Raw genomic sequence first — 12,670 nt, forward strand, 5'->3', positions numbered from 1 at the left:
TTGCAGCACGCTATCTGCACGGCTTCTGTTTGCACATCTGTTCTCAACATACTGACTTTTCCTGTGTCTTTCAAATAGGTTTGCAACACTAGAGGGGGTGTATATTTAGCTAAATATCTAAAAATACATTTTTCTATTAGTAATCAAGATTCCCAAGTATATATCACAAACAGATTAATCTGTAACATGATCCAAGGACACAAAATAATCCCACAGACTCAAAGAGATCTGAATCAAGAGCCCAGTATGCAACAATGTGGTGCAGATTAACCATTGAACACAGGATCAGTTCAAACTCACTGCAGATGAGGTTGAACTTTAATTTTGACTGATTGAGCCCATCATTCTTAAATTACAAGTATTTAGCAATACACTTGCTTGTAAAAATATTTATTGCTACTGAGGCCATGAAACAGAAAACTGGGTCAGAAGATGTAGGTCTACAAAGGACTTTGGGTCAAATTCCTTAGCTGTTCTGCGGGAAAGTGTCCTGGGTTATAACAAAAATATTTGGAATCCAATGCAGCCTGCAATCTTAGATGCAATTTGTAGATTGTTAATGACAGTGGGTAAATGCTATAATGAAGAACTTTCCCATGAGAATCTAATAGTTCTTCTGGATTATTTCTTTAGGTTTTGCCATTGCTTGTGGAGAAAAATAATGGGTGCCTTGAGATCAGTTTGTAACTTACAGGGTTTTCTTTTATTTTTTTGTTCCACTGTGGAACACAAAATGTTTTTCTATGAAAAAGATCTTAGTGCATTATTTTTGAAATACTATAATTTTCACTAAACTCAGTTTCCAACTTAGTGCTGTCCAAGTATTGCAGAATTGTGTTATTTTTGAAAGTTATTTCCTTTGACCTGAAGTTACCTAAGAAGACAGGCTGAAATCTGCATTCCTTTGAGAAAACCAGGTCCTGTTAAATTAATCTTCTTTTCATGGAATCATGTCTGTTTGCAATATTTAAACATACAAGATGTATGATAACCTGTACAAATTCTCAGTAATCTTCTGCTAAATGAACACACAGTAAGGCTGCATGAATTCTACAATGCTGGCATGAAGCACTCACAGCATTTTAACTTATATTGTATTTGATATGTCAAGTGGAAAAGTTATGGCTTGATTTTGTTGAGTTTGTACTTTTCAGGCAGTGGCGCTTATTGTTACACTTAAAGGGTTCCCTAGATCAATTTGCAAAGTACTTTTGTGCTTCTGTCCCACAAGGCCATATAAAAACAATTGTTCATACTAGACACTCATTTCCTTATAATTAGAAGTTGGTCAGCAGCAAATTAAAAGGGAATATTAGCACTTAAAATACACCCCCAGTGTACCTACTCCTATTTCCTGTTTTTAAACAATGAAGATATCACAGAGAAAATTTAGGAGCAATTCCAAAAGCACAGCTACTAACTTGAAAGAGTTTTCACCTCTAGATTAATTTAGTCTGAAAAGGGAGGGCTTTAACCATTTTTGTTTGATTTATATATTCTTCTTGACATTTTATATTGATAGATAAATTATTAAATCCTTTGCAATGATTACCTCTCAGCATAAAGGAAATCAAATTAAGAGACTTAGCGAAGCACAGAATTTTGCATAAACAATGCCTGTGCAATTCTTCAATTACAATGTAACAGAACCACAGTAAAACCATCCCTGGACATAAGCACAGAATGCAGAGAAAAGACATTTTCAGTATGAAGGAGGAAAGTTAGACTGAAGTTTTGTCTTTTAACCCTAGGAGGGACAACTTTACAGTAGCAATGGTAGAACTGACAAGGTTGCAGCACTGACATGTGAGATTTGTTACTACTAACTCAGCTTCCCAGCACTGACAGTTTGGAGGATAGGTTTAATCCTGTCCCACTCTTCCAGCCTAACAATTCTAAGGAAACACTGTTCGGCATGCAAGTAAAACAACCAGATCTCACTGTACCACAAGGGAACTTCTAACCTATCCAGTCATTCCTGTATAGGAGAGCTAACAGCACTAACCCTTTTGTAACTAAGCCTTTATAGAATATGCTTTTAGAATGCTGCCTGTGTTCAGGAAAAGTATTAAAGCCTTCACTATTCTTTGAAAGTAGCATCAGCTTCTACTGGTTTTACTTTTTTTGGTAGAAAAGAATAGGCATTGCCTTAAGTTAAGAGTATCAAACTTTAAAATGACCCTTGTAATAAGATAAATGACACCCTAACAGAGGTCAATATAGAAGAGAAAACATAACAGACCTGTGCATTCTTCAACATAACCCTTAATAATTCAGTTTTACTGCTTTGTCACAAACAGTTGTATAAAAAAAAAACACTGAAAGGGCTTACTTGAAACAGTCATCGCAAGCAATATTCCCCGTGGTCTCCTTTATAGTGCGTTCAGAAACAAAAGCTGGATATTCAGTATCACAGGGCTCTAGGGTTTGTTTCAATCTCTGAGCTATAGGCACAGGAAAAAATATCTTGATGTTAACATGGGAAGAGCAGCACATAAAATTCTGAATAACATGATATGCTGTATTACAGAGTTCACCGAGAATGGAAATGTTACTCAGCTTCTGCCACCCTGTGAGATTTCCTAGGCAGTGCATAACACTATTTTTTCAATTAAAAAAAGTTTATCCATGGAAAGTAATTTTGTAAGACATAACTGCTAGAGTAGTTATTAATGTTTTAGCCACTGCCAACTTACTGTACATTTATGCACAATTTTTATTCTTTCTCCATAGGTTAAAGGTGGACTTACTGTTGTTCTTATTTCAATGATGCTGTGCATCACTAACTGTTATGTAGGGAGTTTACTTTTATTTTATATCTAAAATATGGTACGTTTTACTGAAGCCCAAACCCATTTTGGGCTTACAGCTTGGGAATCTTTGCAGAGTTTAGGCACTTAGAATAACTCTGTGGGTGGGGGGCAGAAGTTTTAGTTTGCCCAGAACCAATGCTTGTTATCTACTTCCCAAAATAGTAATAATTAAGACTCTGTAACACTAAATCTGAAGCCCTTGCAGTGCAAAGGAAAAGAAAGTGTCACTATTTACATTGTAAAGATTGGGAATTTGAGGTACCACGAAGCAGTGAGATTGATTCAAGGTCAAACTACAGGACAGCAGCAAAGCTGGGAACCTAAGGCAGCTCTTCTGACTCTCACACCGATGTATCTGATGGAACGGTGACTCACCCTCATTCCCTTTCTTTTTCCTCTCCACCCCTTCATTCTTCCTTAGCACAGAGATACACTTGCACATCAGCACAAATGTTAAGCCTATCTTAAACTAATTGCTAAGTGAGAAAACAAGACGAGGTATGACAAAAATAGATTACACTGAGCAGGCTCTTGGACTCGACAGATCCTCCATTCAAGATAATCCGTTTCAGAGCCAGTGGTCTATCTACTGCACAGTGCCAGGGGAAGGACCAAAACTGCATTTGCAATCCTGCACTAGGGCATGCAATGCCGAACTGTTAATTTGTATATAATTTTAAAAGTATTTCTGCAGATGCACAGATCTCAACGGAGTTGCTCAGAAAAGTTTTGTTATTGCTGATATTTTCTCTGTGGTTGTGACATATTTAACAATTTAGCTTCTTTTTTTTTTTTTTTTTTTTTTTTTTAAATGGTCTCATGAGTTCTACTGCACCTCTCCCTTTCTCTTCAGTTCCCCTTATCTGTTACCAAGAATGACTGAAATTTATCACCTGTATTTTGGTTCTACCCTCACTTGTATCATCAACATATGGCTTGTGTAACAAGAAGACTGCCAAAGGTCCGTGGGTTTCATTTCCAGCACCTCGTCAGAGTCCAGAAACAATTGGGTTGCCCAATGTTTAGCCATAATTTTGCCTTCTCTCATTTACAAATGTGATGGAGATTACAGGATCTTGTGTGGAAGTATTTGTCATACTAGGGTTTACTAAATTGGCAGGTGTGTGGGGACCCTCTAGGCTCATGGTAATATGTGATGCTCTATTAATTGATGTCACAATTTGAGCAGGAAGCAATTTCCCCATTAGAGGAACTGATAATTTTATTTTTTTTTCTCTGAGCATTGTTATGCATTGTTAAGGAAAAAAAAAAAAGTGGGAATTCATTAGTTTTAATTTCATAAAGTGCAGTCATAGTTATTACAATTCTTAGTGGTTACATAGCATCTACAGAAGAACATACTTAAGCACATGCTTTTCTCTCCTGCTGATTTCTTTCTTGTGAAATCTCTCCTGCTTTTGCTTTACCAGCAGATTTTGGTTTCCAAACAACTATCACTTACTACCTACCCAAATTGGAGCTGGGCAAGCAATACGATAAAAATTATGACATTGCAATGAGCATGATGAGGAGGTGTTTACAATACTCTTACTCACTGAAGAAATGGAGCAAGTAAATTATGTAGTTAAAACTTCACTTTCAGCTAAAACACGAATGAAAATCCAGTCCCATTTTTCTGTCCAAGTGCTGTAATGATAATTTTTTATTTAAGAAAAGAAGGGGTGGAAGTTATGAATGCCTGTCTTCTGCAGTTAGTACATGCTTAAAGTACAAAACAGACATTCATTTTCATGAGATGAAGAAGGATGCTGTCTTTAATAAATGTTTTCCCTACATCCAATGCAACTGTCATTGGACGTTTAATATCAGGATATATAGAGGCATATTTGTACAGTACACTTGAAAAAACATCCATAAGTGACTCGTTTCCTTCACTGGCTGCTTTGCACTGTTCTGCAAACATCAAGGACTAAGACTGGCTTACCTGCCTTCCTCTTCAAACATAGGGAAGTTTTGCATTTTCTGGGTCTAGCACAGCAAACCTTACTGTCCTTCACAGTCATCAGTGTGAAAGATATTTTTCATCATGGGTAGGGAAACAGCTGAAAAATTAGTCTTGATTTTAGAGGACCTGTGTAGGCTCTGCTGTTTACAAAGCAGCCCCAAAAGCAAACAGCGTCTGGCTGGTTCTCATGAAGTTCTATTTGTTTGTGTCCATCCACTCTACTTCAAGCTCATTGTTCAAGTAACAGGCTTGGCTTCAGTACCACAATGCATACTGCAGTGTGCAGCACCATGGGAAAGGCTATGCCAGTTTCATGCACCTTCACTTCCAGAAGGCTCTTATCAAATCTTCACACATCTCAGCCTCCCTTTCTCCCCTTTACACCAGGTTAGGCAGCCTGATGTGCTTTGCCATTTCCTGCCATACTTTCCAGTTGCTCCAGGATAGATCTTTTCGCTAGAAGAGCTCGAGCACCTTATTACTACAGGGGATGCTGGAATATTCCAGGGCATCAGTATGTTCCATTTTCTCCAATACCTTAACTTCAGACAGAATATTATTTTGGCATAAAGACAGCCCAGTATCCAGGCAATGCAAATACAAACTGAAGCCTCAAGTAGCAATTTTATCCTCCGCTTTGCTAAGAAATAGGCAAATCTGCAAGCACGAGGCTGAATATGGCCTATGAAATAGCCAGTTGAAGAGTTCCCCTCTTGTAAATTAACTCTTTACTTTTGAGCAATGCTTCTGAAATGCCAGAAGTCTGCTAAACTGTGAGACAGCTGACACTGAACATTTCCAATTCTTATGGGAGCAGCTGAAGTTTCATTATTATTTCAAATGAAGCCTCCCTATTTAAAAAAAATATTTTTAATAAACTAAATTTTAATTAAACTAGATTTCATTACTCTAAAATGTCTGTTTTGAATGGAATGATAAAACTAAAGAAAAAAGTTTTAACCATACTTGTTTAAAAAGTAACTGTTAGTCCTTAAAAATTATTTTCATATGAAATTATATTGAGATGACCATGTTCCTGTGCACATTTGTTGAAATGGCATTTTTCAGCACAATAACCCCCTACATATTACAGAAGCTCTAGAAAAAGTGTAGCATAAACAGAAAAAGTCTAGTATAATTCCTTTATTCACAAAGACTGGCTTGGAACTAAGGGAAACATTTTTTTAAAAAAACCCATATTTACTAATTATCTACTATTTTTAACTTTTCCATTATGGTGTTGTACTGTGTTCCTAGAGTACACACAACCACTTTGTGGTTTTTCATAGAAGATCTTAATTATCTTGTGTTTTGGGAAGCATTAACAAAGAAGAGGATGCTGACGTGGGAGACATACCAATGTTATCAGATGTGTATTATTTTAAAACATTTTACAAACATCTGAATTTCAAAAATCCAATTCAATCTAGCCATTTCTGTCATTATGGCCGGGGGGGGGGGAAAAAAACAAATCACACTTACCTTTTGCTGTTAGATCAGAGTGCCACCAACTGCATAGATTAAATTCCACAAGGAACCTAAAGAAATCATTAGAGTTTCCATATTATCCTACTGAATGTTTTCAAAACTGGCAGTAGTTCAACACCATTAATCCTATTTTAAATAAAAGCTGACACAGAACTGAAATTTGTGTTACCAGGATAACTCTGGGATTATCAACTACTGCAATTCTCTTATTTTCATCTTATCACAGAGAATTGATTGTGACTTTAACCCCATCACTATATAATAGATTCACCTATTATTAATTTAAAATATTGATCTAATGTGAAGGGTCCAATTCCAATGCATGGCAGCATACAGTATTTTGACTGTTGAACTTTAGTGAACATTATCTCTTCATATTTTGACTCTCAAGTAAAATACCGTAAGATTATAACTGTCCTGGCTACAGCAAAAGAACATACATAAAATCCTTGCTTATAATAATTCTGGAACTACAATAGTAAAACTGATTTATTTCTAGGAGCAGAGAAGATTGATTAACCAGTGTCTAAATAGCTCTAACTAGATGTGTAGCGAATTTTTCCACTAAAATATATTGCAGTTCAGTTATTGTAAGTGTAAAGAATGTGGAAACAACATCCAGTTTATCATATGCACATGCAAGAACAATACTTATAAACACATATATTTTGTGCTATAGCTAGCATCAAAGTCTCGTTTCAACATGATTTCTTTCCCTGATATTTACTTGGAAAGCTGTATTTAAGCTCACCCTCTGCCCTCTGGCAATAACCATTCGGTTAATTCCCTTTAACTCTTATTCCAAACTTTGACTGAAGCTCATATGATTCACAATTAAAGCAAAATTACAAGAAAAAAAAAAATTCTATATCAATAACAATAAAATTAATTTTTATCTGCAACTGTGCTCTCTTACAATAAAAATAAATGTATAGGTTAATAATACATGATACATGTTAAGGCTTCCTCTTCTTCATCAGATATTACTCTGTGATTTCTTAGGCAATCTCTCTTAAAGGCAATGCTCATTTTGTATTAACTTGAAATCTTAGAAGGATTAGGCCAGGTCAAAAAATTCAGCAACATCCAGAATACACTTCATCTGGCATATACTGTAAAAGGTCCATCTTACAGAAATTTGGAAGTGACAAGCAATACAGTGAGTCACTGTAACAGTGCTATATTGGCAGCAGCCCACCCAGGCAGCACTATAAGCAGCAATACTGTAAAATTTAACAGTAACCACAATAATAAATTTGGTTTGCACACTGTGATCTGCCAGGCTTACTAAGCAAACATATACAGGTATCAGCAAAGACCATGAAAAACATGATAAGTACACCCAATTTTTTCTGATTCTAACAATGCAAAATTGGAAAGAAAAAAAAAATAACAAATATTACTATATTTAAAATCATATAATAGAAGCAGCACCAATGTATTTAAATGGCAAAAAGCACAAGTATTCATTCAGTATTCAAAAGTACAAATGGTCATTATTTCACACAATTATTAAGTTCTTGATAAAATTTACTTACAAGACAAGCTCAGTCATAATCCATTTTACTGCAGCAAAGAAGGCATTATAAGGCTGAAGAGAAGCAACTCGTTTATTAAAAAGGCAGAACATGCAGTATTTATATCTTAACTGAATTCTTTGTGTAAAGACAATGTTATGGATATTAAAATGCATGGGTAGCATGAGAAAAAGAACTTCCTTATAAAGAAGCAAATATTAGTATACTGAATATTAAAATATAAAGTAATGAAATTTCCTTTTAATGTTGTTGATCATATACATACAATATCAGTTGGAAAAGGAAAGTTTTGCAAATGATTCTTAAATATTTAACCTCTAGGGGTTCCTATTTCCCAGGCTATTGCTGGAGGAACAGCTCTGGTAGATAACATGAGATTTTCTTAGGCTGCAATTCACAGACTTGCTGCTCTATAATATAAATATTCATTATCTCAGTCTAATTAGGCTAGAGAAAACTTCTGAAGCTGGAATTTACCTAAATGAAGATATGTGTGCCATATTGAAGGCCCAGTTGTTAGCACTTTAAGTAGTTTTTCAGATTCTTCCCTTCTCCCTCTGTTTTTTTCGATCATAACAAATACAGCAAATACTTTGGAAATCTTGTGTTTTCAGCACTTCTACTACATTTTGAATGTTGATTTTCTGAAAAGAATATCAATAGGATTATTCTTTTATGTAATAATCTTAGGCAGAAAAGTAAAGTTTCCAGAAATTTGGAAAGGAATCTATCTTTGTCTCACATATTTGTGTCAGGGCCTCCTAGTTGCATAATTTTTTTTGGACTTTTTAAATTCCATATCAAGAGAGTATTTTAGTATATCTAAGAGGTCATATTGACTTCAAGAAAACTACTCAGGTATCTAAAATCATGCTTAACCATCCTGAATCAGTATTCCTGCACAAGGCTGATAACTCTCAGAGCCAACGAACTAGTATCAGTCAGTGGCACGAGAGGCTGAAATAGCAAGGCAGCAGAATATGTAATGCCCAAGACAGTAGAGATTTGCACTTCATTAAGGACTGTCGTATAGGAAAAGATAAAAAGCTACAAGTCTTTCCTAGAGATGAAAAGAAAACAGAAGTTCAGCCCTGTGGGAAATCTTATTTATTTTCATTCCAAATCAGAAAACCTGAAAGGTTTTAGTGGATACCAGACTGGTAAGTGCAGCAAATCCAAATTTGCAGGTTCTTGGAAAACACAGAATCTACTTTTTTCTTGATAGATCCAGGTACATTTGAAAATACTATCAGATAAATTTTCCAGACTGTTAAAATCTGTGTTTTGCTGGTGTCTTTATATAAGAATTTTTCATGTTAATACAGTCCTATCTTTGTTCCTTTTTTAATATGTAGAAACTGTACTTTATCTAACACCTTACCAGTTCTGATAGATTGTTATAGCAATCAGTAAAACACACACATGTTGATAAAATACCTTTGGGTTTATTAGCTAGAGATATGATTTAGTAACAGGGAAATGTTGCCCTTGCAAGACCCAGCTTGACTATAATTAGGTCTTGCAGAGAGACAAGGTCTCAGATCTGACTGCAAGACAAGGGTTTCAATGCAATGAAATTCTACTTTAAAATGGATCTTCTTTAAACCCTAAGAAAAAAACCCCAAACCAAACCCAATAGAATCGCTGGCTTGTATGCCTTGGCAATGAACCAAGCCATTCACATGAAAAAAAATCTCAAGTTTTAATCTAAATTACATTTCTGCCTGCATGCGTTTACATACAGAAAAGGCATATGTGATTTCAGTCCCCCAAACAAAGCACAATCAATTGCCAAAATTACAGTCCTAGGAAGGAGGATTCATATGTTGCAAAGGAAATTCCAACACAACCTTAGAAATGGTGACCCAGCATTAAAAATGATTGTGTAAGTATTTGAACCTTCAAAGTGCTTAACACTTTGTGTTTGTTTAGAACGAACCATTTCCTTGTATGCAGTAGGATAAACACAAGAGCTGTGAGCATTCCAAATCAAAATAATGGGCTTGCAATGGCCATGAGATATTTGCAACAATTTTCTTTGATGATTGCATGGAAGGGTGCTCAGAAAATTGACTGTACTTACGTCCAGTAAGCTATGGGCACTGTCGCTACTCTCTTTGTTTGTTCTACACATGGCCTGGTAGTCATAAAGTGTAATTCTACAGAGAAGAACAGAAAACTGCTTGACTAAAAGAAGAAAACACAGTGGAATAAAATTGATGATATGGAATAGTCTGCTTACAAAGTAGACAGGAAAATAAAAATTGTAAAACAGCAGCAGGGAAAAGAGAGGAAGGGATAATTAAAATTCAGGTTACACAATGGAGAATAAAGGTAAGAAACACTGAAAACTTCATAAAGGCATTTTATCAGACTAAGGAACAAAGCAAAAGCTTAACTGGGAGAAATCAGGGAAATACACATACAGTGTAACACACAATGGTATAAACAATGCAAGAAGGGGAGGATACACATTCAACATGATGTTTAAACAATTGGTTCTGGACTAGGATCAGCACATTTAGCCCCAGAAAGTGAAAGAAGCTATGCATTTGAGGGGCTTCTCACAACAGGCCACTCCTGAACCCCAGTAAAGGCAAAAAGATGCTACTATAGTTCTTTGTGCACAACTAATTTGTAAAAACATGATGTTTCTTCCAAAGAAAAGAGAAGTGAAATTTCAGAGTATTCACAGTGCAGGTAGCTGAAGTAGGATGGGTTCACTTTTGTTTCTTTTCACTTCAGGTACCTGCTGTAATCAGCATATGCTAGTAGCCTCCTCAGATGCATAGTAACCAAGGAAATTTCTTTTTGCTCATGATTTTACTCATTGCAGATACACTTCAGAGATCTAAATGTAAAATCCAGAACTCAGAGATAGTATATGGAATTATGATTATTTATCTAAATCTGTCTGTCCATAGAACAATTAATTAACTTTATCCATCCACATAAAAAGCATTTAACATCTATAGCAGATGTAAAGAATCTTTAGCTGATAAGTTGCAACAAGCATAAATATATAAAAGTTACTAGTGTTATTTGTACATATCCATTTGACTTTTGCATCATCAGAGGGATAAAGAAACACAATTGGACATAGATGGCTTATAGAAGTAAGAGATGGGACTTCAATGTTTTGTAATGTGTGCCTTGCTCCTGAGCAAAGAGGAAAGGCGAGCACACAAATTCAGCTGTGCAAAGGATGTCTCAGAAGCTGCCAAAAACAGGTCATGAAATGCATTCAGCATCACCATGAGGCATTCTGCACTGCATGCCATGAAACGTTGCAACCCGTACCAACAAGATGTCATAATCCATTGTGGTGGAAACTGCATAGAATTTTTCTGATCTAATTTTGTGACAGCAACCATGACTAAAAGCATCTTTATTATATCTGTATTTTCTTTTTGGCTTACAGGCAAAATATCTAATATATTGGATCTTGCAGCTTCAACTCAACATTTAGTGCATGGTCATACTGTTTACATTAGTAATTGTATCTTATATTCAGAATAGAAATGGCTAGGAAGCCATTGTTTTGTGGACTGGCAGAGAGAGGCACATGGTAGACAAACGCATAACTAGAGACCTAAACATGGGTGTAAGTTGAACACTGACCATATTTGGCAGAATGACGCCCACAGCCAGATCCGCGCACACAGATCTGCCAAGACAAACAGAGCAGTACATGGTGTAAGCTGTGCTGCCTCTGTGGCATGCAGTAATACACCACTTCCCCTAGCTGGCTTTTTGTTGGGTTTTTTTTGTTCTCCTTTATTCTCCCTCCTTCAACCATGGTCAGAATCCAGCCCCTGTAAGGTAATCTCTACAGCTCAGCATTTCCTGTTGTGGTTGGCTTGACTATTTTACTCCTCTAGATCCAAGGACCACGTTGCATGTCCTCTTGGACCTTCTACTGATGGCGGCAAGTGGTAAGTGCAGGAAAGGCAGCTTACAGATGTTAAAAAGCTCTCTGCAGCATAGTCTAGGAATTATATATGGATGAATTGGTACCATCCTGCTTCATTCAACACCTAGTGTTACAAGTAGATTAGCATTCAGTTTTGTCTTTATTCTTTGTGAATCTGAGATTTTCTTCTCACTCAGACAGGCCTACCCTTTTGAAGTGCTTGTATTTCAGTTTCAAACAACTCTTTGCAGCTAATGGTATCCTCTTCAGCTGACTATATTTAGTGAACATAACTGTCTGCTTTCCAGGATCTAATTTCAAGTCTATCTAGATGCCCAAGTCCATGCTATGTATAACAGCTATGCATTTTGCTGTAAATCTGTAAAAATGCAATAGATGCTATTGGTACAATGTGCTTGAGACTTTCTGACATCACTGTGCTTTTAACTCCATATTTCCACACCTGGTCACTGAAGTTTGCAGAGCAGTTGTTTGCAACATCATGGGAAAAACATGGACTATGTGCAATCATCATTAACTACTGGAAAGAAACAACAAAATCTAAATGTGCACCTCCTTTGCATATAACTTCAGGGGCCAAATACATTTTGGTGAAAACCTTTTATTGTCAGTTTCCTCATACAGTAAATTCCAGCCTTGCACTTTGTGCTGTACTTACAATTGAGTACGACTCTAGTTCAAGAAAATTAAACTCTAAGACCTATCAGCAGCACAGGCTATAAGAACAAATGTGCTCTATTGCTTTCAGCTACATTTTCAGCACACTTATGGACTTCTGTTTGGTAGTGTATAATACCAATACTGACAATTATAACATCTGAAAGGTTTTCAATATGTAACATTTCAAATTGTCATCAGTTCACCATTCGGGAGTTGTCATATAACATGTAGGAATAATAAGCTTCTTACCATGGAAGTAAATGTCAAGTCC

General features: G+C 36.0%; 1 protein-coding gene across 5 annotated transcripts in view; it reads right to left on the reverse strand.

The window, feature by feature from the left end:
- The window catches only part of CACNA2D3 (calcium voltage-gated channel auxiliary subunit alpha2delta 3), a 373,089-nt gene that overhangs the window by 15,708 nt on the left and 344,711 nt on the right, over positions 1–12,670 (reverse strand). For 3 of the 5 annotated variants that reach the window (XM_051627834.1, XM_051627837.1, XM_051627833.1), the window contains 4 exons: positions 9,889–9,964; positions 7,806–7,858; positions 6,262–6,317; positions 2,333–2,444 (listed from right to left, as the gene is read on the reverse strand). In XM_051627834.1, the coding sequence (XP_051483794.1) occupies positions 2,333–2,444; positions 6,262–6,317; positions 7,806–7,858; positions 9,889–9,964 (297 nt within the window). Of the gene's footprint in view, positions 1–2,332; positions 2,445–6,261; positions 6,318–7,805; positions 7,859–9,888; positions 9,965–11,426; positions 11,473–12,670 lie in introns of those variants that run through there. The other 2 variants (XM_051627835.1, XM_051627836.1) reach the window with 2 other exon arrangements.

This window comes from Apus apus, chromosome 9 (assembly GCF_020740795.1).
Source record: "Apus apus isolate bApuApu2 chromosome 9, bApuApu2.pri.cur, whole genome shotgun sequence".
Taxonomy (NCBI): Eukaryota; Metazoa; Chordata; class Aves; order Apodiformes; family Apodidae; genus Apus; species Apus apus.